At 37.8% G+C, this 26,588-nt stretch overlaps 1 protein-coding gene across 1 annotated transcript; it reads right to left on the minus strand.

The window, feature by feature from the left end:
• Nucleotides 1–26,587, minus strand: KDM1B (lysine demethylase 1B). Its single transcript, XM_027748298.2, has 22 exons — nucleotides 26,557–26,587; nucleotides 26,306–26,372; nucleotides 23,609–23,711; nucleotides 22,643–22,770; nucleotides 21,179–21,268; nucleotides 20,275–20,386; nucleotides 19,431–19,547; nucleotides 18,398–18,436; nucleotides 17,122–17,326; nucleotides 15,827–16,011; nucleotides 14,783–14,959; nucleotides 13,818–13,892; nucleotides 13,109–13,246; nucleotides 11,488–11,659; nucleotides 10,399–10,526; nucleotides 8,827–8,958; nucleotides 8,363–8,437; nucleotides 7,353–7,469; nucleotides 6,397–6,522; nucleotides 4,806–4,928; nucleotides 3,103–3,255; nucleotides 1–2,937 (listed from the first exon to the last, which is right to left on the minus strand). The coding sequence occupies exons 3-22, from the start codon at nucleotides 23,696–23,698 to the stop codon at nucleotides 2,854–2,856; spliced, it is 2,466 nt and encodes an 821-aa protein (XP_027604099.1). The 5' UTR covers nucleotides 23,699–23,711; nucleotides 26,306–26,372; nucleotides 26,557–26,587; the 3' UTR covers nucleotides 1–2,853.
• Nucleotide 26,588: the final 1 nt, after the last annotated feature.

The raw sequence follows: 26,588 nt of genomic DNA on the forward strand, positions 1-26,588 counted from the left end.
TCCTGTGAATACTTTCCAGTTTTATTCTGCTGCCATAACATAGTCACACAGAAAAATTGTAACAGATCATGCTCTGCATTCAAATCTTTTTTTTTTTAATAACATTTAAACAAATCTACTCAAAGAAAACATTTCCCAGTTCTTTATTTGAGGGAATAAATTAAACACAAAACACATACATGCTTGAAATAAATTTTAACATAGATATGAAAAAAAAATTTTGGGCAACATTAAAGAATGAAGTCTCAGAACCAGCCTGATGTTCTTATATATTTCAAGTGAATGTAAATTAAAATGGAACATACTTTATTTACTCCTCAAAATTAAGTGCGGCACAACACAGTTTAAGTGCCCTGGCACTAAAATAATATACAAATAATTAATAGACTAGGCCATTGATTTAATTTATCATTTGTTATCTGTTTTTGTAATGCTGTAAGTGTGCATCATCTAAAGCCAAATATGACAGTATTTGTTCATGTCCATGTCCATCTCTCTTCTCTAGGATATAGCATTTATCTACCTGCAAAGTTGCAGGTAGATTGAAAACCCCAAATACGAATTAACAGGATGACATTAAGCACATTCACACAAACTTTGGACTGAGGAAAAGGATGCTGAGCTAAACTTTCCAGACCATTCCTACCTGAAATGTGACATGTTTATATGTTAATAAGCTGAAGTTTTGAACAAGGTCAGCTGAAGCAGCCATGGAATATAATGTTTTGGGCTTGTAGTAATAAGTTTTTTTCCCACCACCAGAAGCTTCTCTGCTAATAATTTGTCATATATGGTAAAGAGGGAAAGAAACTTGAAACTCAAAACATACATAGCTCTCAATCTTTCCTAGTTATGCCATCAGGTGGCCCGTAATATATGAAACTAACAAAGTGCAAATGACTACCAAAGGAAAAATTTGATCTCTGATTATCTTTTATCATCAGAGGGCTTTGTCTTGCTTCTTATAGCCTTTAAATTACAATTTAATGCTTGGAAATGCTTTAAAACTGTACATACTAGCATTTATGTAGAGGAAAATTATGAAAAAATTCACTCTTCCTAGTAATTCATATAACCCACCTTTAAGAAGCAGAACAGAATATATATCTGAAAAACATCTAGTTATATAAACATCTTCACCTTGTAAATTAGAGATTAAATAAAGGGGTTTTAACAATATCATAGCTACTCTAAAACCAAAACATTATGTATTTGAAAAGAGGAATTGCATTTATTCAGTAGAACCCTGGTGGTGATCAAAGTCAGGTTGGGTAAGGCCTTGAGCAGCCCGGTCATGTCAGAAGTGTCCCTGCCCATGGCAGGGTGGGTTGGGACTAGATGATCTTTAAGGTCCATTCCAACTCCTTTAACATTCTAGGATTCTATGATTTTTGTTAAGGTTGCCTGTTTTTTTCCAAGGATACAGCTTTATGGAAATAAGCACTGGAACTCAAAAAAAAAATAAAAATTGCTGTGTCATTTCTAAATGAAGGGATTAAAAAAAGACAAAAGCCTATGCAGGAGAATGAGGGTGAATAGTATAAGTGCTTATGTTCATTTCAGAAATCATGAGGTCTGAGGTCTGTATAACAGTGAACTTATAGGGAAGGTATGAGGGAAGAGATCTAAAAGTAGATTTTAATTTTTTTTTCATTAATACTGTTTTACTGGAGCAGTATTACAACAGAGATCCTGATTATATCTGTCTTATTTCTGTTAAAAATATTTTCTTCCCTGTCCCATGGAAAAGCTACTAGATAGATGTTTAGCCTTTACTGAATTAGTCCCTCATGGGTTTTTAATAATATTCTAATAATATAAGAAAAAAAAAACTTCAAGTCAAAGTGCAAGCCACCATCTTTCAGCCCTTCATAAACGTGTTAATATTTTTCCTCATTCATCTTCACTTATTTTTTAATATAAAAGTTGAATGAGTTTAGTCCTTCCCCCCCCACTGTACACTCAAATCAGTAGATCCTTCCTCTACTCGGCCCAAATGAATTTGGAAGTTTGTTTTCAAAATAATCATAGAAATACAATACTTTTAAGCTGTCCTGTTTCTACATGACCAGAAGCATTGAGCAAACCTAAACTACTAGCCTATTATTGTAACAAGAATTCCTCTGAATAAGTAGCAGAGAATATTTCAAAGTTTTTAAAAGTAATGTAAAAGTTAATTTTTCAAGTTTTATTTAGCTACAATAACCTTTCTATGATTGCACTGTAAACTGTTCCAGCTCATTTATTAAAGGAACAAACTTCATATTCCAAAGCCCACTCAGTGAAGCTAAGAATATGAAAAAATATTATAGAAAAGTTTATTGATTGCAAGTGGGAAAACTGATCATTGAGTTCCTTCCTACAATAATTCTAGAATTTTTCTAGGCTATTCAGGCTCTTGGACGCCAATATGAACTCCTATGAGCATAATCAACCTGAGAAGCACAGTTAGTGGAAAATTCCCATCATCATAACTAACTGCCAGCATTTTTAATGCTGTATGTAACTTAGTCTTGTTTTAATCTGACCTTCTGAAATGAAGGTTCACAATAACATGACTTGAGCCATACAGAAGACTCTCGACAAAAGTCCTCTTACTTAAGCTGTGGTCAGGGATTCCAATGTCACTCCTGCTAGTAATACCATAGCTGGAAAAAAGCCCCCAACAATATGTATCATCAGGGCTTAAAAATGGGGTGGGAGGAGAAAGAGGAGAAGATGAAGATTTTATCTTCAGGTACCATATACTATTTCAAGTACCACGTAGGAAAAAGGCAGCAATAGGAAACTTGAAGATAATTTTACCCACAGAAAACAATTAAAAATATATCTATAAACACAAAATTTCAGTACTTAAAATGCTGCTATTTTGCTTGCTTCTCGAACCCCACTCAAGTAAGCTCCTGTAACTGTCTGAGGAAAGTGCCTATTTGTGGCCTGTATTTAAAAAAAAAAAAAAGAAAAAAGTTATTTGTTTCTAAAACTATTAGAACAGGATATTTATATACTACCCCTAGGTTAATGGTGTTGATTAGCAAAACACGATCTTCCATAAGAAGCTGCTCCCCGATAACCTTAATTGCCAGTAGCAGAGATACTTACCTCACCAGCAAAAAAAACTTTTCCTTGGATGTCTTCAGCTATAATGTCATAAGCTTCCCCACTGCCCCCTGTTTTCACAAAGCTGTATGCCATCTGGAGCCAAGGGTCGTTGCTCCATCGAGTAACAAAAAACTTCACTGGGTCAGGAACCTCCTGCATAATCAACACAGAAGTTATGCACTGCAAAGGAAGTTCGTAATTGCGTAGCTTTTTCTCACTAACAGTTTCTTGTAATCTTTAGAGTATACAGTAGTATTAAGTACAGATTAGACTGCCTTTGGGAATTAAATTCTGGGGTTTTTTATTTTAGTACCAACCACAAAGATAATTTATTTTTCTAGACTTGCCTGATGCCTGAAACATCACAACTGCACTGTTCTGAATGCAACAAATCTGCATATTGTAATATACCTAGAACTACACATGAGAAAAAAAAATTCTCAAAATACAGACATACTCTTGTAAACAAATAATACAGATAACATCTTTCAACATGTTTATATGAATAACGGAAGTGATTTTTGCCTTGGTTAGGCATAATGCTTTGCTACTTCTAGCTTGTTACATCTCAAAATGCAGTCATTTTGGAGATAATTTTATTCCAATAGAGAAATAAGATAACTTATCTAAGATCGGGAAAAGCTGTCTTGAGAACTAGGTTCGGGAGAAAACAAAGACCAGAAAGTCAGTGTCCGTAGCTGAGCCATGACAGTAACACTGTGTAGTCTTTGTCACATTGCAGCATGCAAATTCCACACAGTTCTACCAAAAAGAGCCTAGATAACACTTGTAAGAAGGCTTAGTCAGCTACTGCTGTGGCCCCCTCTGGAGGAGCTCATGACAAGTTAACAGAAGCACCTCTGGTTGCCTGTTGCAGAATATCTGGTATTGACAAATACTGTTACATTCAGGCAGCACACGAGACTAAAGCTCAAGGAATCTAGACAATGACTAGCCAAGTATGGCAAGTTTCACAGGCATCCCAGAAGAAGTTCTGGTACGCCCCTGGACACCATCTTGTCTTTGAAAATCCTGCTGCGTTGTTGACAGGTGACTGAAATTCACAACTGCTCTAAACCACAGAGACAGGCATCAAAATCACTCTTCTAGACCAGAGTGGCACCAAAACCAAAGACCCATTTGCTGCATTCTCATGAGACCAAAATAGCAGGTATGTGCACTTTCATTGCACATGGTTCTAGTAACAACAAAGCCATTACCAAAAGTATGTTTTCTAGGAATAGTTTGAGTTTTCAGATGCTGAAGTTCCTCCAAGATCATTAATTCTAATATCTGAACCATCAGTAAAACTTGAGAGATCACCCCTGAACATTATTAACACAATCATTCCTTGGGATCTAACTGCTCTGTTTAAATTAACAGAAGCATTACTATCTCTAGAGTAGAACGCAAATAACATTGCTAAGTGACAGTGTTATGCTTGCCCCAGATTCCTCTGATTTTCCTATTAGTTTTTATCCTAAAAATGATGATCTAAAAATGATGATCTAGGGGAAGGAAAAAAGGCAGAAATTTTTGTCTAGTGTTTTTTTACAATCAGGATGTAGGGCCCATGCTAGATAATTTTGCCTATACCTCGAGGTAAAATGTCAATGGTTTTCCTATACCATATGAAGTACTACATTTGAAAGCTTTCTGTCTGTTGGCAAGTTAATCGTCTCTTAATAAGAGGCTTCTCTTACCTGCTCCTTAAACAGCTCTCTGAGTACAGTCATACACTGTTGCAGTACTTGTTGATCATCTAAATTCTTAATGGTTACCACAGCATCTCCAGTGACCACTGACATTAAAATGCTTTCTTTGCCCTAAAAACAAGACCTTATTAGGTTATTAAGTATTTCTTGAAGAGTCTCTTTTAGTTGGTATTGCAAAGATATTTTCAGCTGCAAAGTAACTTTTGTTCTAGAGAAAGTGGGTTTGATTCCTTAGAATAAGGGATGCATATTCTACAGTATTTATGCTCAAATTACTACATCTTCTGATGTCTTGTTCACAGATCTGATACAGTCAGCCCCTTTTACAACTTACTGAATTAACTGAAAATTTTCTTTCTGCCTATGTAAAGGCTATACAAAAAAAAAATTACATTTATAGTGTTATTCTTTGTGTGACCTCTGAAGCTCCGGTTCCTTGCCAAACTTCTACCTCAGCTGTACTCCATTTTCAAAAGGTGGTGACAAAGAGAATCTATTTAAATAATAGTTAGATATGTGTTGGATTAGGCCAATACTAAGTTCTTACCAGCAGATTTTGGACCAAGAAATGAAAGGTCAAGTCTACTGATATTTTGTTCCACTTCAAGACATCTGCTACCATGCAGAAGTTTTAGAGGTGAAGTGGTGACTAGGGAAGAGCACACAGGTTCTCAACTCCTTTAAAGAACTCTCCCTCTCTTGTTTATATAAGGCAATTCTTCTGTTACGTAACTTGATAACTAGGGGGGAATAGTTATTAAGGAAATTAAGAATTATGTCTAGTGTCTCTGGACAGCACCAGCACACTGAACCTCATGTAGAATGAGCTTAAAAGTACTGGAGAGAACTCATTCAAGCAAAGTTGTATGTAAGTACAAATAATATATTAACAGAGCACAATTTTCACAGGATAGTTTCCTTTTGGAGTAAAACATAAGGTTATAAAATGGCCTTTTGATTGATGCCAAGTGGTAAGCAGCAGTTGTTGTAAAAGTATGTAAAGGTATAATATAAATGTGTGATGTGTCTGCTTGGAACTGGCAGGGAAGAGAAACATGATGTCAATGCACTAGTTTGAATTTGCTTTGAAATTCATGAGCTTGGGACTGAGCCTAGACCTCAGTTTCCTACAAAACTTGATGTTTGTCTTTTCTTCTGCTATTGCACATAGTCATTCAGGCTACTGCAAGCCTGTAAGTATTAGTAAGCTAGCATGATCTTTTTAACAGGGTTTTTAGCTGATTTAAATAAGGGAACAGAAGTCCTAAACAGGAAGTGAGTGGTAGACTTTTTCTCACTTTGGTAGATCTACAGTAAGGTATTAGAGACTTGTTTTCTGGATAGTTAGAGAATATACTTGCTTATATATTACTTTGTATCCAAGCAATGGAAAACATTCCCATTTATTACAACAGAGTATCAATCAGCTTTTCCTTGATAAACAGCACTGCTTCCACTGCTTCTAACAGTAGCAAAGGTGGAGGGAAGAAGAAAAATTTCGTTTTTCAGTAATTATTGCACCTAGAATCCAAAGTGAATTTCTGAAGAGCCAACAGAAAATACAGCTAGCCTATCATACCTCTGGATCCATGTCATAGAAAACACTAAAGAGCCCACGTTGGCTAGAATTGGGTGGAACATGACCAAAAAAATCAGCTCCTTGAATTTTACTGTCCCAAAATCTGTAAGGAAACTGCAAGGCAATCTAGAAGGAGAGAGAGAAAGATAGAATTAAACCTTTTCATACCACAAAACTCATAATGGGGTATGGTATATGTTCTTCTAAATCTTTTTCCTTCCTGTTTCCACTCATTTAGAGACACACTGTTCTGTAAGTGGGTCTCAACAGAGAACACATGGGCCTGTCCTCCAAGGGAGACAGGCAAAGAAAAAAAATGCTAATCTCATAAATTGCAAATGCACAGACGATCAAATTCACAATGGAATTCACTGTGTAAAATGCCCAAGAAATTCAGCAGATTTTTTTGCACTTAAGTGATCCCCATCCTATGTTAGGAATTTCCGAATCTTGCCTTTAAATTTCAACTTTGCTATAAATCCTGTTTCTGACATGACTCTGTTACTGTTTTGTTCTAAGCACAGATCTTACTAGGGATCTTTTCAGGAAAGGCTGTGTTTTTGCATTGGGAAAGGGTAGGAGATTTTACACTGGTCAAATACACAACTTTCAGTATTCTTCGCAAATAGTTTATGCATTTATTAGGTTAAAAAATAAACATATTATTGGAATTTTGGAAGATCCAAGACCAGGATGAAGGTTTGCTCAAAATTAGGCAGAAAGTGTTTAAGTCTTGAAATTATTCTGCAAACAATTTCTTTAAAACACCATTAAGTTGGGAAGTCTAAGAAACAGAAATACATGTGATCCTTGATAATATTTTGCTCTTCTTGGCTACTGTATAAGAGTAAACCCAAATGCATCATAAATCCTGAAAAATACACTGCAAGAGCAACAGGGAAAAACAGCCAATGTTTCTATGAAAAGAAAACTAAAGATAATATGACATCACTTACCTTCTCAATGACTCCTGCTCCCAAACTATTAATGGCTTTAATTTTTTTTTCTGACAGTGGAGGATTAAACTGAATGGCATTTTTCTGAAGAAGGGCCAGTGGTACAGTCACTAATACCTGAAAGAAATAGCTACAATCACAACAGTAGCAAAACCTGAACACTGCACTTAAGCCTCACAGCATCCTCTTAACTATCTTGGATTATTCTTGTAGGATGCAGCATAATAACTCACCAAACATTTCTAGATTAGTGTCTGGTGTTATTTCCCATTAATTGGAAACACATGCCTTACATTCAAGTGAGAACAGATCCCACAGTTCACCGATTATAAGTCGTATTCTGTTGAATTGCTTGTATCAGAGTGGCTAATCATGCTACTAATACTTCCTGTAGATGATAGTCAATGGCTTTCAGATTAACAAAACTGTCTTTGTGAAAGGAGAGAGAGATGGTCATTGTTTTGGTTTGGTTTTAATTCCTGTACAGATCCCTTCTCTTGAAAATATGCTCAGTAACACTATTGATGTCAATCCAATCTTTATCAAGTTTATATATCATTTTAAAAATTACTAAAAGCTAAATTACGCAGCATGAAGAAGGTGGGGATACAGGGAATAAAGGAAAATGAGATATATGGATTGTCAAATCCTGCACATCGAAGTGCAGATTTTAACAGGGCAGATTCACATGCTAAATGGGGTAAAGCTGAGCAGGGAATGCAACCAGATGAGAAAAATATCACTTCAAAAACCAGATAAAAATCTATTTGCTTCACATTTTTATTATTAACTTTATAGTACTTAATTCTTCAAATCAGCTTGTACTCAAAAACTCAAGCATGCTCACCAAAAATTAGGCTCTAGGACACCCAAATACAGGTCACTAGAATATGTGAGTATTCATCTTTGAGTGGGGACAAACTGGACTAAATAGTCTTCTGAGAAGGAAAAAAAAAGAAAAAAAGGGCATGTATTGTGTATTCCCTAAAATCCTGAAGCATATTGGATACCTTTTGTGTTGTCCACACTGTTCCATCTGCAGTAGTGACATGCACTTCTTCACCAGAATAGTCAATGCTCTGTACCTGTTGAAAGACAAATAGAAAGATTATACTACAAAATGTACATACGCAATGCAAACTCCAACAAGAATAGCTAATATAGCACCAGTCTGCAAACTAGAAAGTGGGGCACTTTCAGTATTTCCAGAGATACTGAAAGACAAAAAATAGCCTCTATGGAAGCTGAAAAAGAAAAATCAGGATTCTAACATATAAGATCATCATATCATAGTATTTAAGTACTGACAGTCCTCTAAGAGGATTTCCAGAAATGCAGAAATTGTCCCCTTTTTTTTTTTTTTCAAAGACCAATTGACATAATCACAGGCCCAGATTTGCCTGGTCCAAAAGAATACGTAGATATCACTGGGTGCTTCAAAGCAATTCAAGAGAGGCACTGCTTCCAGACTCACTGGAAAATTCAGCCGGATGTCCAGCCCTTCTGCCAACTTCTCAATCACAGTTGAATATCCCACAGTTAGAAGAGTGTGATCTCCAGCAAATTGGGCAAAAAATTCATTGTGGTCCCATGAGCGTGCAGATACCTGTGAACAGAACATAACTAGCTGTTGCTGCTGGTGAGGGGACATGGGTAGTAGCAAAAGTCCCACAGTTTAGAAGCCACCCTAGTCCCCTTTGCAAGTGGGAAAAGAAGTGTATCACCAGAATTTATGGCAATGCTGAAAAAATCAAATTGCTTATTTACCTAGTGCTACTATACAACACATGAATTGCTGGATTAAGAACAGTCATAACATGGGTTGGTCACTAGCAGGTAGTTTATAGTTCTGCTTGGAAGAGAAAACAAGGAAAGTAGTACAAAAATCCAGGTGGATTGCAGTGTATTTATTTCAGTTGCCTGTATCTAGCGAAGAAATCAGATTTTACAGCCTTAGGACTTCATATAAAAATGGAAATACCTTATTTCTGAACATGAAGGGGAAAATAAGACACAAAAAACCTCAATGGAATTTTTCTGTCACTTTGGAGGTTTTTCCATTATAGCTTTCATTGGCCTTCTCCTCCAACCCCTGCACACTTACAGGTAGTAAAACAGTGGTATTTGCACTAAGCAATGACCACTTAGCAGTGAAAAGTCTGAAGCAATTCTCAAATTGCTACTCAAATGCCAATTCCTATCACAGCAGTTGCATTTACTCCATATTTTAATTTTAAAAGTGAAGGTAAGATAGATCTTTCTTATTTCCCCTGAGTGCTCATGGAGTATGAAAACTTGACATGTCAAAATATTTTCCACTGACTGCCACGGTACAGCACTGTCTTGCAGATTTTTGTTAGGTTCTTATGGCCATCTCGGTTCAGATCAGATTTGTGCATCTGCACGTATCAACCAGCTGTCCCACTGCCACAGTACAATTGATCCTAAATATCTTTAAATGTGGCAAAAGCACTGAGTAAATAATGCACTGCAAACAACGTCATACTTTGGTATTTCCTGGAGCTGCTTGGTTAAAACTGAAGTCACGAGGAGAGCCAAGGATCACACGGCCAACAGAATACCTAGGAGTGGAGAACTGGGGCCCACCATCGGGGTGTTGGAACACTTCAGAAGTTAAATGCATTTTTCTCAAGATACTTAGCAGGGTAGAGAAATACCTCAGTTTTTAAATGCAGAACTGAGAAGGAGAAGTCACACATAGCATCTGAGGAGGAGTAACTCCTGTGAATCCTACCACCCAGCATCTCGGCAAAATGCCCTACTCTGTACTAACCAACTACTCTCAACTTCTACATTAAAGAGAATCTTGGTGGAAGCACATCGAGAGCTCCCATCAGATTACCTAAGGCAGTGCTGGAGTCAGTGTCTTAGTGCTTTTAAAGAACAGGTTAGGGATGTAGGAACAGTAGGGATAGCTGATTCTTCCTCTGGGGCCATGGAATGGATCAGGTGACTTCTCGATATTACTTCCAACCCTATTTTCTATGGAGCTCAGCCACTTCAGAACGCAGCTGTCAAAACTCACCTGAGAGAGATTGCTGCCACAGGCATACTCCAAATTACTGAGATGGAACTGTAATACTTTTTCTTCCAGCTCACTGAACTGGATACCAGACTCCTGAATAAAGGCTTTATAGATTTCTTGTATTTTTTCTGTGAAAGAACATGTTTAAAATAAGAATATATCACAATTCATCATAAGTCCTACTGCATTTCAACACTATTCTCTGGATCACAAGATTTTCAAGCTTGTTGCTAATTTGTACCAAGATGTTTTTCTTCCCATAGAAATAAAAAAAACCGAACAGAACAAAACCAAAAACAAATGACAAAAAACCGCCACCCACAAGATCTTTCCAGTGATAAAGTACAACTTTGTTGTTAAATCACAAGTTTCCTTAGTAAAATCTTATTCGAGAAGGAAACATATATAGTTTCAGGAAAAATAGAGGTTAAAATTACAGAGAAAAAAGAGAAAACGAAACATACTGTGCATTAGCACAGCTGAGCCAGCCAGTTGAGATAGAAGAGAAATTAACTGCTTAAGTATCATCAGTATACAGTTAGGATATTTCAGGTAAAATACACTTTAAGATAATGGAGGATACTTGCAAATAAACCCTGATTAATTTTTACAAAATCAAAAGAGCTCAGAAATTGGATCTAGAGTTCACTGAAGAACATAGAAGTTGCTAATTCTGTCTTACAGAATCTGTGCTGAAGAGATTTGGGAGGCAGACATTTCTGAGCAAGTTTATTTTTTGCTGATGAGCTTGCACACTGTAAGTGTAGTGGGAGGCGTTACCAATGGAGATGGGACTATTCTTGCCAGCAGAAGGCTTTGATCAGGCTCTTTTTTAGGCAGATTAGTCAAAAAGTATAAGAGTTACAGCTAGCTATGGCCTGCTTCAGCCAGAAGGAAGTCTTTTGAACTGCTAGTGCCTCTACTTGTATTGAAAAAGCTCCATCATGAAAACAAGATACTACCTGAGAAGTCTCTGTTGGATTTAAGGTCAGATATGCACGTTGAAAAATGTCTGATGTAAGAGCCAGTTTAACATAAAAACTATGAACTCAGCCAACATCTTCATTTTGCAGTACATCTCCCACTTACCACCAAGAGGAACATCTTGATGTTGGGTTTTATCTTTTCTCCACTCAGAGACGACATCTAGGATGGCATTGAAATGAAAGTCCATACGTTTATCAATAGTGGGATCTGTTATCCTTCCGCCTTCCTGGATCAAGTCACATTTCTCCCCTAGTTTGTGCATTTTAATGCCAAGCTTAAGAAAAAGACATTTTATTGCTTTTTTAAAGATGGAAAAACTACAGTGCCTATCCTGCTCAAAGTTATTTAAAGCAAGATGAATCCCTCAGATTTAAGTGATACCACTTAAAACACATCCACAACTTTAAACAGTCAGATTAACTCTTGTTTTCCTAAAACTGGAATACCAACAATCTTTCTATCTGTTAATTGTTCACAAATCATTTTCTCCCACTTTTCCACCCTTTTCTTTATTGGGGATTCACAGAAACCTCCTCTCCAACTTTTCTATCAGGCTAGGGGCTAGTACAGAGATGCAGAGTCTGGTAATCAAACATGATGAACCAGTCTCCTTTATTTCTACCTCAATTTATTGTCTAAATTACAATTAAAGTCAGTTCCTTTCTACAACTTCCTGGTGCCTGAGGCCTAAACAGTTCCCTGAATTCAGGAACTGACAGGATATTGCTTGCTGGTTATCACTAATTTTATTAACAACCAAGCAAAGAAAGAATTACTTGGAATTAAAGCTAATACCTTGCTTTGCTTGTCCAACTTGCATTGAACACAACAAAGCTAAATCAGAATAAAAACATTTTTATGTTCTACAGAGTCAGTCTGGAGAGAATAGCTCAAACATAGTACTAATTTCCTAGTGCCTTGTTACTTAGGGCATGCTCCACTGTCTGTTACATATCCTCACATCTCTCTAGGCTGTTGGTCACCCCTGCAGATCTCAAGATACAGTTGTACTTCCAATGAAAGATGACGTTAAATGATCACAAAAGGAGGAGTACCCAAAGTGTATTACAGAAGTCATTGTTCCTCACCTAATAAATAAAACAGGATTTTTTTAAAAATAAAAATAAAAATTTCCTCATGACACTATAGGGCAAAATGGCATGGGCTGGATTTGCATGCATCTCTGAACAAAGTCCATACTCAGCTTCCACTTGGAGAAATTCGGTTGCCTGCCTCAAAGAAACCTAAACCAAACCAGCAAATAATAATAACTTTTAAAGAAATTGAACTGCAGCATGTTTACATCAGTAGTTGTTAGGCATATTAATCTTAATTTGCATGGAATTCAACTAGAAATATCAAGGCAGAACAAAGGCAAGTCTGTCACAGAAGCAATAGCCTCCCACAGTAAAGCCTTTCTCAGCCCTAAGGAACTCTGCTGGGGATCTTTTACATTACTATCTCTAGAAAAAGGAAAAAAAAGTGGTTCTGAAGCTGGTGCCACCTTGTTTTACTTTACATAATGTGCTTGAAACCATTCTACATCCCTTCTCCATTCCCAACTGTTATCAAAGATATAATAGCAATGTGGAGTTTACTTACAAGGCAGGACAGTGTTTAAATCATGTCACAAAAAAGGACTCCCACCCTTACCCAGCCAGCTGAACCTGGCTTTAACAAGTTTTTCACTAGTGATAATTTATGACCACTGCAGAGAACCCACTTGCTCACACATTAGTGCCACTGGGTTGTTGACACATCCATTGACGATTTGTGCACCTCTTCCAACAGTGACTCCTGTGAATGTCTTATCATCCCACACTCGGCCACCAATTCTGTCTTTAGCTTCTAAGATAATGACCTATGGCAAAAGGCAGCTTAGTAAATTGTAATATTTAATTATATTAAACATATTTGTTCAACTCCAGAGCAAAGGAGAAAACAAAACACAAAAAACCCCCTGTGCAATCCAGCAATGCTAATAATTTTAACACTTTATTTTCATTTGTGGATCCTTTGTTGTTAATTTATGCATTCAAATTGTCTTTTAAGGGTTACCCTTTGGGATATATACCCATACAAAGATAACTGTTACTTTAGAAACAACCCTTCTTTTTAAAAAAGCTAAAGACCTATTTAAGAAATTTCAAAATTGGAGCTTCAGGCATGCTACAGGCTACTAAACACAATAATCTGAGTACAGTGTCTCTATAAAATATATGCTGCATGCTTTGTTGAATTTTAGATACAAATAAATGCTGTTTTTAAACATCAGATTTACTCAGCAAACCCCCAGATTTTACAAATTAATTAGGATGCCCTATACCTACATGTTGTAACAAGAACGTAGAGGTTTTTTCATTTTGATGAAGAATACTTTAAAAGCAGAGGAAGTCTGATTTTTTAAAGTAATGTACTCTAAAGCTTCTTACCTTAATTCCAAAGTTGTGCAGTTGTCGGGCTGCTGCTAATCCTGCTGCACCAGCCCCAACAATAATAACAGATTTCTAAAAAATATTAAAATATTTAAATAAATAAAAATAGTTAGAGCTAAAATAGAAATTATCATTTCACTCTCATTTCTCTTTTTGCTAACATTAAAAATATCTGTAGGTTTCAGAAGTCTGGGCTCTCTTGTCCTGTGAAGTAATCTGTGATAACTTTTAAAGATAACAGTACATTTAATACAGAAAAAAGATCAATGGTAGCTTTGAAAATAGGACTTCAAAAGAAGATGCCTCAGTTTCTCTTGAGAGAAACAGATGAAGTTAGCAGTAACAAAAGCAGCAAAATCTAACTGAAGATAACAGACAAGAATCACACTTACCTTGCAATGATTTCAATCATAGATTGGGTTGACCAGTAAAAACTATCTTATAAATTAAAAACATATAAAAATACACTTTCTAAATGTAATCAACTTAGAATTTCTAGAAGGTATTCCATTACAGAATACATTCATCTGATAAGTTTTGGGAGCTGTCAACCAAATTGCTAGTCATCAACATGTACCCTTTAATCATAGTTCTTGCAAACCGACATAGAATAGGAGTTGCCTCATCTATGGGAGCAGAGGTGTATTACAGGGTTAAGCCACAAGAAGAACATAAGGATATTGTGCATTTTTCACACAGTTCTCATCCATCTGAACAGCTCGTGGGAAGCACAAATCCATAGGACTGAATTCCACAGATTTTAGTGGGAAAAAAATCCTTGTTTAATGTCTGTAGCTTCCATAACCATTGAAGGCATTGCCATGTGTTAGCTTTTAGATGTAATTTTACCTATCATTCCAGCCATTTAGGCAAACGAGAAAAAAATTCAGAACCAAAAAAGTATTATATATGCCATGTAGTTTTATAACATTAATAATGTAGGGATTATTACAGCAACTTACGCTGTGGTATTCCTTAGGAAGAAGGTACTGGTCAGGACCGACTGACAAAAGCCCTGTATTGATTAGCCCTTTCCTTGTCATAAAATAAAGTATCCTCTCCATTTCCTGTACACAGCGAATACGCACAAGCCCCCGAACAATGATATGATGGATACATTTTTGAGGGGTAAGAGCCTCCTGCAAAGAAGAAACAAAGAGTAGAAAATGTCGATTTTCTAATATTCCATTTTTTCGTGTGTTTACATCATATTTAAACTGCAAAGCATGGTAAAAAAAAATCATGATTCAGGCTTCTGAGAGCATTTCAAAACCTGGAAATTTCTTGCTAGCCAGCTTTACACAGCAAGGGAACAATTTATCGAGATTAACATGGAATAAAAACAAATGAGTCTACAAGATACTCCCGCAAACGCCATGGCATGTTTCATTAGTACAGGAATGGTATTGAAATGGATTCCTGCTTGCAAAATGAATCTACCTCGTGGCAATGCTCAAAATGACATTCCATTAAAATCCATTCCAAAATGGCATTCCAAGTAAAAAATAGATTAATATCCAAAACCTTCACATAAATGCAGACATCCATATCAGAAAGCTGTGGTATGTGAAACGTCAGCAGTCCTACTGAAGATGGTGTCATAGAATTAGCCTAAGTAAAAAGACACCTGTCCAACAGTCAGGTGAAAAAAAAATCATAAAGCATCCACAAAACACTGTTTGGAAGTGCTTAAGCATCCCTTTAAAAAGTTAGACAGCTGGGCAGACAGAGTAGAGTTTTCATACTTCAAAAACTTTTGTATTTTACTGCAAAAGGATCTTCTATGCATTAAATCTAAAAAAAACCCCCAAACAAACCAAACCAAACAAACAAATAAAAAACCTCAACCCCAAACTCCTCCAGAAAATAGCCAATCTTAGAATGGATTCTCAAAAACACAGGAGCAATTTTTCTGTTGCACAAGGAGACATCTAAGAAGAGAGTTCACATCCCAGAAAAGTTGCTATTATTTTTAAACAAACAAATTAACTATCAGCATCTCTTACCTTGCAGTTTGTGTACCACAGAGCCAAAATCAAGTTTCTCAGCGCCAAGTACATGGTAGGGTCTCGTGAATATTCTGGGAACTCATAGAGCTCATCCAGTTCCATGACATCCGGCCTCACACAAAGTGCTTTCCCACATTCATTGGGTTGGTAAAAAGGCTGGAAATACTTGTTCATGCCTGCAACTGAATAAGGACACACCAGGAGCTAGTCATATTCCATCATATCTTCATTATATCCTTTTCCCTCTAAGATGATCCATTGACCTCATGCAGATAAACAAGTAGGGAAGCTTTCCAGCCTCTAGCCACCTCCAGAATGATATCATTTATATTGCTCTCCTCTCTCCTGCCCTCTACGCTGTGCAGCATTAATTATTGTCCTGCTGCCTGATGGGTACACCTTGGGACCTATCAGAGCTGTTTTGTCAAAGAACAGTATGTGCGCTCCGATGCCAAGAAGAGTCCAACAACGAATAGGACCTAAATTCAAGTCTGAGGTCTACCATCACTGTATAGGCTCAGGCAGCTTTCTGAACTCCTTTCTTCTTCAACTCCCAATACTGCCCAGAGTGGATAGTAAACAAAAGTAATCATTTCCACGTGTAGCTTTGGTAGCTCTGTAAAATGAAGTTTTCTGCTAAGCAGATAAATATCTGTTGAACAGATGAACTGATTTATTTTGAGCCCCTAAGGAGAGCAAAGCCTGCTAAGACAACACAGAAGCTGAACTTCCCTCAAAGCGCTCTCTCTGAGATGAGTATGGGAATCCTGAATTACCTTTCTCCTTACCTGACCTATTCTGCACATCTACACTCCCAAGTTGTTGCTCTCAGAGCTGTCACTAGCAAAAAAAAAATAACCTAAACAGAATCTGAGTGCCTTAAGAAATCAAATCCTTTTTTCCAAAGCCCCAAAGATCCACAATATCAAACCTAGCAGAATCCTGTTTTGTTTTTTTTCATAGATCTTCATTTCCTTAAGAATACAAACAGTCTTTAAGTACTCACATGTTAATTTCCTGTTTCTATAAACAAATTACAGGTGGTACACAAAAAGACTTTGCAGTCTATGCTTACTCCCTAAAGAAATGCCATAGGAAATGTATTACCTTTATCTTAGAAATTAGTAAATGGCATCAAAGAAATACAGAGGGAATCACATAGAGTGTGTACATTAGTGCCGAGAACAGAATCAGTATTCTGAATCAGAAGAACTATGTGCCTTATGAACTCAGCTATATGGCAAAATTTATCACACCTATTTAAGCAACAGAGCCCTGCAGATGGCCCTTACCAGTCAAATTAGGCACGCTCTTTAAGTGCTCTAACTTCACAAGGTTGGATTCACCAGGTAACCGATTAGTGCTGGTACAGGATGGACTCATGCCCACGCAGTCTGGATAATATGCAGCTAGAAAGGGAGCTGCCACACTGTCTTTCAGCAAAGGAGGGAGTATGAGCATGGAGTACCACCAATGGTCTGAAACTTCAGCCACTCTCTGGCCAAGCGGAGAAGTGAAGGAAAGAGGGGAGAAGAGAACACGTCAGTACTTTGAAAACGTTGGAAAATGAACCATTCTCCCCCCTCCCTCTAAAACTGAGACCAAAAAGCACTAGAAGTACCAATCTCAGAATTGCAAGTCATAAAGACATTTTCTCTCCCTCTTTCCCCTTCCTCAGCCTGACACAGAAAACCTCTAGTATTGATCTCTTCCTCAGAAACAGAGCTGACACTTCACCAACTCCACACCCGCGTGGAAAGCAAACGGATGAGACATGCCATAACACATCTATGCCTTATGCCTTTTATAAAACATTTGTAGTCATTTATGCATCCAGAAATCTGAACTTAGAAAAGTCTACACTAACTGATCAATTTAATTTAGATTCTATTATCCCCATCAAAGACCTTTTAAAACCCTAAGAAACACTATTGATTCAGCCTTAACTTACAAGTAAACATGCATTAAGGACACAAAGCCAGAAAGCTTCGACAAGAGTCAACAATAAGCCCGAATACGTTCCCTGGGATAGAGGTACCTCGAGTACACTTGTCAACATTGGCTTATTGAACATCAGATCACATGAAATCTGAAATGCAGGGTTACATGATCATAAGCCCCTTGAAACACCAACATACATCTTGTATGCACATTTCGTATTATGAGGGAGAGGAGAGAGAAAACATGTTTAGATGTTCTCATGCAGTATTCAAAAAGAGGAGACTAGCTTGACTAAAGATAGAAACCACCTGAAAGACAAGGAAATTTTACGATGAGGAATTTTATTTGGAAGCTGGCAACTGAATACTGTTTTGCCTGATCAAAAATGAGAATTAGGAGTAAACCTTGAATCACAGGCCACAACTCGAAGACACCATGAATCACTTGAAAGCTAGTTGGTATGGTAAGGAAAAAGAGGAAAAAGATGAGAAAGTAGAAGGCCCTAGGCTCTGTTGCAAAGAGTGTCTGACAGTTTCCTGAGCAAAATGCATAAATACTGACATAACTGGCACATGGACCAAAAAAAAAAAAAAAGAAAAGAAATATAGGAGGACAGCCACTACTCACCAAGTCCTCAGGCATGGAACATTGGTCTGAGCCCTCAGTCTGAAAGAAAAGTGAATGGTATCAGAGCTTTTCTTAAGCTGTACAGCAAAAATTAAATATAAACCAAAGTAATTTTCTATGGTATAGTTCTTTAAACTAAAAAAAAGTGTTAGTGTGAGCCTTCTGTAGCAGAGCTGATTGTAAACAAAAAAATAGTAGAGAAACATATGGGTTAAAAACACAACACACCACAAAGCAAAAGCACCCAAGAAAATGTTTCTCCTTTTTTAAGTTAGTTTCTACTGATCGGACATTAAAATATACATTCTATTCCATAAAATGGGGTGGAACACTGAAACAAACAAATTAAGATAAAAATACAGACTTTTATAGAAAAATTCTCAAAATATCCCACATTTTCCACAGTGACTCTTCCAGTAGAGACTACAGAAGAGAGTTTCTCATTTATTTAAAGAGTATCTTTATAACAGAGTTTCAAGATTAAATGCTGACCCTTCAGATTTTCACATAGTAAGTATTTTCAGGTTATGTTCTTTCATGCTATAAGTGCCATATAGATTCTATGGTACTTTAAGGACTCTTTAAAGACTCTTTCAAATTTCAGGAGTTACCCTCATGACAAAGCTGAAACTTTTCATGTAAAGCCCATGACAGACTTGATAGAAATTTAGAAAAGCTCACTGAGCTTTTCAAATGCTTTCCTCAATAACGAAGAAAGGCCAAACATAAATGAAATGAACATTTTGGTGTACGTCTATTTTGTACATGCTGACAATCTTTCCATAGGTTCAGAATGAAGGATTTTACAATTAACTGTGCAGATAAAGATATTTCAGATACTTTTTTCTTGACATTTCCAGTCAGAAAGGTCCAAACAGTATGTAGGCCTGTCACTGCGCAGCTCTCCAGGCCATCAGACTATCATTTTGACATTAGAGGCACTAAGCAGCAAACAAGAAGAAATTAATTTCTGCCAACAAGAAATACCAACTTGTTGTTATGTTTCAATATGAGCAAAACTGTTCTGTGTTACCTTGGTGGAATTGTTCAGTTTCATACCACATCTGTATGTTTTTGCTATTTGTGGTGTCAGCTGGATTTCCTTTGTCAGCTGACGCCATTTACCGCAGTCTGGCTTTGTGCACTGCACCTACAAGTCAAGAAACAAACATGTTTTTACTTGTTGCTGTCTGATTACAAATAAGATTAATGCAACCAGTTAGGAAAAAGTAAGATGTGAGAAAGTTGTCAAATATAATTGTTAAATTCATTCTCCTGTAATCATCAGGTCATAAGTAAGGCATTTGATATACAGAAATCTTATGCCCATCTCCAGCAAGACTGAATTTCTGCACAGAACCTAAGGCCAAAATTGATTCAATGCCCAGTTACTATGTTTTTCAGTGGACTTTGCAAATATTACTTCAAAAACATATTCTTCACCACTTAAAGAAAAAACCAATCAAACAAAAAACTAAATAAAATACCCCTACCACCAAACTTCTTTCCATTCCCATCCTTCTTCTTCTCCTCTTTTTACCCAGGAAATACAAAATCTGTTTTTGAAGTCTTTCACACTCACACTTTCCCATAGCTGGTATGCTCCCTTTCTCTGCCAAATCTTATTCTACCTGAACATCACACATCGTAGCTGCTACTTCACAGAAAAGTAACAGAAGGTTGGTTTTTGTGAGGTGTGGATAAAGTCTCCAACAGTGGAGGAGCTGATCAGAATTATTATCTTGAGCTTTTCCACAGTCCTCTAATACTAGAAAAAAAACCCATAAAAATTCAGCTGACCTGCTGGTTGAACAGCAGAATACCAGAAACACATCAGAACATCGCATTCTTATTAAATAAATGACCTTTTATCTTACCCAGTAAGGAAGCTGTTGATCAGCCATAAAGGCTTTTGGACTGGGCTCACTTTTACCATTACTTGTCCAAATCCTTTTCCAGGCAGTGTATTTCTCATAACCATCTTTATGGCTAAGAGAAAAGAAAACAGCAAGCAATCAGAAAATTGAATGTCTAGTTCACTTCAAGCAATAGCAGTTATTCTAAAATTGAACATTTTAAAAAGGACAGAGAAATAAGGCTGTAGAGGATACTGTATTTTTCCTGTTAAAAAATGAGAAAGTCATGGTTCTTATGATAGTAATAAATTGCATCCTGACCATTATGTCCTCCTGCTTATGAACACACTTCCTTGTGTCTAAGGCCTGGACTGAGTGATGGGTGCTGCTGAGCACATAAGCACACAAAAGTCTTCGTAAGGACTTAGGCTGGATGTAACGCCCACTCAAACAGGAAGGAGCGTGAAGCTGAAAGCACTCTGTGAGCCTGACAAGAGTCTTCATGGTCACTGAACCGCAAGAGTTAAATCTCCTTGCTGATTTGATGTTACAGAGAGGCAAGGTCTCCTGAACTCACATTGTAAAGTTAGTTTGCTTTATAAAGGAAAATAGATTTACTTAAAACTGTTCTCATAATTTCGTATTTTCTAACATTGTTTTTTAAAAAGACAAAAGCTTCAGAACAACTGCACATACAAACCAGCCTGCCTAAACCAACCAGTTTTGTTCACGCTGCTCTGTTTCAATTGATTAGGCCTTACAATACTTGCAGTTTCAGCACCAATATCTAAGCCTCACTCTGACTAAAGCAAGCACAGAAAACAAGTCTTTGTATTATATTTATGTACATGATGTTTCAACAGTTGTAACATCTGCCAAATTTTAATAAGCTCTGAAAAGATGCAACCTGAATTGGCAAATTTACCTTCGGTAATAGTGGTCAAAACATTCATTGCAGAAGTGTTCCCCACAGGAAAGATGATACCATCTAGATGTATACCCATTTTTAGCACATCTGTAATGCAGGAGACATAAAAATAGCTTTACAATACATTTAGAAAAATAAATCTATTAACAGTAGCACATTCTAAAACATGAACAAAATATTAAGAACAAGCCAGGGCTTTATGTTACATTCATGAAGGCTGACTTGCATAAAGCACTACAGTCATACAAATAACAATAAGGTCATTTCAGTTGTCTCAAACATTTCCAGTTTCCAAACTAAGCAACACCAGATGCAAAGGAGGCAACATGTACGTAATGTGCAGTTATATAGCTGGCTTGGCTTCCAGCAGCCTCCCTCTAACAACGGTCAGCTGAGCCTGTCTTTAGTACCCTTTAAGCAGGCGTTTCCTGAATGTGAAATATGTTTGCTCTTAGAGTAGATACGTGCTGTGACACACAAAGTGTCTTGCAAATGTATAACATGACAAAGTCCCTCTCACAAGAACTTACAGTTCCTTTACTTTGTTCCATTTAGTTCTAACATTAGTGCAGGGGTGGGAGGGATCATTTAAATTAGCATTTTTCTTGTACATGTGATCAATTGATTCATAAGTCATTACAATGTTCTGTCCCCAGAACAACTGACAAAACCATAAAGTCAAATCTGAACACAGAACAGATGTTGCCTATTATTTTCTCATGACCGAGTTGTAATTTTAACCCAGTGATAGAAAACCCTGAGGAAGGAGTTAAACATTCTGGGCATTTGTTGTGTATTACTCTCAAAAAGAAATATCCATTACAAACGTTATTTTCATCAGACAATGCAATTGTTCTTCCCTCAGAAAACTCTCATTAAACCTAATGAAATGGTTCAAGAAAAATGCACAAGGTAAAAAGCAGAGACCTAAGCTACTAACTGAAACAGCCATGAAATGATTTCATCTCAAATAAAAAACGTTGAAAGTACGTACTTGGGGGGGTGGGAGGGGTGAAAATCAAAATATTAAAATAACAACTCAAAAAGATGAGTAACCAGTATCTATTGTTTCCTAAACAAAAACAGTACTATCACCAGTGCTGATCTCACAGGTGCTCACTTCATTTTCCATTTTGAAAGCAAGTTTAGCCTCCTCAGCTTACACTAATGCTCTCACTTTCACAAAAGCAAGGCATGTTCCAGAAGACACCATTAATAACATAAGTAAGCACATCCTAAAGATATTCTATATCTGAACAAGTAACTTGCCCAGTAGAAAGTCATCCACAACAGGAATAACTTGTGACACTTTCCTGTCATCTTAAGACTCCTATTAGTAGTATCTTTCAATTCTCCCTCTACATTTAGAAATAAAGGAATTTTTCAGAATACAGTTAGGATCCTAAACGTCAGCTGCAAGTTTAGAAAGTCCATGAAAAACACAAGTAAAAAGAAATAAACCTTTCAGCCGCACTGGCAAAGCAAACAGGACATGTTGCAGTGCATCCAGCTTTTTCACACTTCCTATATTTCTTCTCTGATGCTTCATCATCATCATCTGCTGCTGCTTCAGCCGCTTTTTTCTTCACCTAATAAAGAATAGCTGAAATCTGACCAGAAATTACACAAATACATCTTCTACAAAGTGGCATTCAGACAGTTTTTCAGCTTGTGAGTGGCATCCAACAGTTAAATGAAATGAAAATCTTTGTATCCATTGTGAAATAGCTGCAGCATGAAACAGCTGTCAAATTAGGTCAGTTTTTTCCTACCAAAAAAAAAAAAATCACAAAAAAGCAAGCCACAAACCCACAGCAAGACTGGAAATATCATTTAAAGCTAAAAATGTCTTGCCTTAGTCTAATTGATGCCATTGAAGAAATTATAAGCAAAAATTCCAGTTTAAATTGTATTTTAAGCTCCATCACGTGCCAATGAGTCAAGCCTAATGCATTCATTCTATTTCTCCTTCAGAAAATCTCCTCTTTGCATACTTATTGATATCATTTAGTGGCAATCCTATCTGTGCCTCAAATAAAATATTATAGCAGGCTTAGGGCCTTTTTTTTTATACAAAACTGTATACCAGATGTCTCTTCTGGGCTTCAAAGGTACTGTGTATTGTGTTGTTTTAGGCCTCTGTCTGGATGGGCAGACAGCTTTTTCTAACTGTACAGAAATCTGTGATTGTATTTTTAACGTATTAAGCATTAACAGGCTACATTGAGTATTTATCTTTCTTGAATATCGTTCACAAAATGAGACGCTTTGCCTGCTCGTTCACAGAATTACCTCATTCTCCCCCTCTGTGGGTAAGTACTCTAAGGCCTAACTTACCCACAATGAAGCCTGCTTTCTTTATGAATGTCAACAGAAAATAAAAAATAGCAAAGTACAAACCCACGTGTTTTTGAATTTTATAAATACCTGTCTTCCAGAACTCCTCACAGGAAGATTGTCTGGAGACTGATCTGAAGAACATGCCTTTTTTTTCGTTCGTACCCTTCCAGTTGACATTGTATTGTTAGATCTGAAAAAAAGTAGGCAGCAGTTAATAAAAAAGATTAAATTGCTTGCTTATGAAGAGCTGTCTAATCACCTGGGCAGTACATTCACTTATAACACCACTTTTGACAGAGTTACCTAGGTAAGAATCTGTTCAGCTTGACTATTAATTCAGGAGAAAAATGAGAATGAGGCATTACGGGAAAGGAACAATACTACTATTTTAAACTAAATTCGGAGTTAAGATTAGATCCCTGAGTACATCTTGACAGGCTGTTCCAGATCAGCATATCCTGGATTTCAATAATCTGATTTGCATTACGTGAAGACCTGGACTGGAATTTGGGTTGGCAAAGTGAACAGACATCACTTCAATGCTGGTGCAAGCATTCAAATACCACTCAGAGCAACACTCGTCCTGCTAACTACTGGTTTATTGGTAGCAAGAGATTTGCACTCTAAAGCGCTTTTCCAAACAGTGTACTGAAGAGACGTTCAATATCAGGTGAACAACCAGTTCCAAGACTTGCACATGAAGTGCAAGTACCTCCTATGAAAGTATATCAGAATTTAAAGTCTAAACTGCAGTTGCATTGAAGCTTTAGGTGACTGGAATGTGTACTATAGGAGAAAATAAAAGATTTACGGCACGAGAGAGCTCTGTGGCTGTCTTTGACTGCATTGGTAGCAATGCAGAAAAGACCACAGTTTATCATATAAACTGGAAAGCATAGAGTGTGAGAAACTATGCAGCAGAAATATGAAAGCATATTTAAAATGGTATTATCAAAGGCATTCTTTTCACATGGAGTAAAGCACAAATAAAGAGAGTCTAGCGGAAGAATTAAATCTATGAGTGCTCTACCACATACAGAAAGGAAGTGGAAATAAATCCCTTGTACAACAGCACTGAATCTTGAATGGTATCTTGTTAGAATAGGGATCTGTTTGTAATTATGTTTCTTTTTTATATACTTTTATATATATATATGATACTTCTCAATTCTCCCTATTTCAGGTTGCATTTTCGTTATTCAAGCTGTTAGTGATGGACACAGCAGTGGTATCTTCGTTCAGAAATTCTGCTCAAAGTAAAGGTAACAGGAGGAGAAAATGGGAATTTTCACAAAATTTCAAATTAAGCTGATGCAAATCAAGTAAACTGGTGCTTCATTCGCTTCTCGAGACAGAAGAAATTATTTGGGGAAAGAAGAGAAATCACATGATATCCACATAAAGTGGATATATTTTACATCAGTAAAAAATTAGTTCAGACAACCCAATATAAAAATAAACTTTTTTTTTTTTTGCGTGCACCCCTTCCAATTATAACTCAGTAGAGGGAGTAAAAAAAAATTAAGTCAACCTTTTTTACCTAAGGAAAAAAAAAAGCATCACTTCACCATAACTTACCACTGTGTGGGGGTGGATGGAGTTGGAGAGTGGAGAAAACCAACCAGTTTCATTTACATGAGATTTCCCTAAACTGCTGTTTAACACCTCAGAAAATGGTAGCTTTTTTCCCCTAAAGCTTCCCTTCTGGATCAGTGGCACAAAGTATCTCTCTGTATCACCTTAGCTTCTGACTGTAGATAGTCATTCCGACATGACTGTCCTTACAGTTGGAGGCTACGAACTACCTCAGCACTGAGCAAGGCACCAAGTGACTCATTTTGGTGGCCAGCAGGTGATTACAGTCTGCTGCTGCTGCCAGGCCCTGTATCCAAGAAGGTAAAATAATATGCAGCTGTTTCGTTGCATATAAGGGGATTAGAAAAAATTGCACTTATCAATCACTAATAAGTTTGGTAAAAATATTTCACATTGAGAGGCCTCTCATTTTGAAAGGCAGAGGCCAGTTGTACAGAATCACAGACATATTTTTCTGTAAGTACTGTGGGAGGATGAGGCAGAAAGTGGGGAGAAAGGGAGAAAAAGAGATGGGCTTAAGGCCATTACTTGCAGTTGTATGCCACTTTGTCCCCACTTTCTCTCAGAAACCAAACAACACCCCCAGAAAAACCCACAAATTTTTAGAGAGCAAGTAAACGTGACAGTCTACTAAGCTTTACATGACTCTGCATCCTATCCTACAGATGTTATCTTACTGGCAGAGAAAATAAGCCTTTTAAAAGGAGAGAGAGATGCATAATACACTGTCACATTTGATAACGTTTCATCCATCCATAACGCATGGCCTATACTGGGAAGCTTTGTGGGCTTTACCTGCAGTTGACAGCAAGTTTGTCTTTGGGGAAGAAAAAAAAAACAACTTAAAAAAAAAAAAGAAACCACGCACGTTGACAGAGAGAGAGAGGAAGCGAGAGCAGCCCGATTAACACGGACAGGGGGGACCGCGAAGCGAGCACATCTCTAAAACTCAGCCCCGAGTAAAGCGCCGGCGCCCAGCCCCGCGGCCGCGGGTGACAGCGCCCGCCCCCGTCCCGGACCGCGCTGTGACAGCTGGCGGCGGGAGCGGGGTGCCCATGGGAGCCCCGGGGCAGGGCTGTCCCCGGGGCAGTGCTATCCCGTCAGGGCTGTCATCGGGGCAGGCGGGGCGGTCCCTGGGGCTGCCGGCCGGCGGCGGGGCGGGCGCTGCGGCCGGAGCCTGGCACTCACCTCGGGGCCGGGTCGCTCGGGGGCCGGAGACCACATCCACGCGTGTCCGCGCCGCCTCCTGCTAGAGCTGCAGCGGGGGGAAGAAGGGTGGAGAAGAGGGAAGGAAGGGAGGGAAGGAAAGAGAGAAGGGGGAAGGAAGGGAGAAGCGGGGAGGTGAGGGCGGGGGCAGCGCTCGCACCTGCCCCGCCGCCCCGGGGAGGGGGCAGCCGGCGCCGCGGTGGGCGCTGCAGCTGAGGGAGGGAGTCACTCACCGCCGCCGCCATCCCCAGCGCCATCCTCCTCC

This window comes from Pipra filicauda, unplaced genomic scaffold (genome assembly GCF_003945595.2).
Source record: "Pipra filicauda isolate LSUMZ 115617 unplaced genomic scaffold, ASM394559v2 scaffold49_size4853605_pilon, whole genome shotgun sequence".
Classification (NCBI taxonomy): domain Eukaryota; kingdom Metazoa; phylum Chordata; class Aves; order Passeriformes; family Pipridae; genus Pipra; species Pipra filicauda.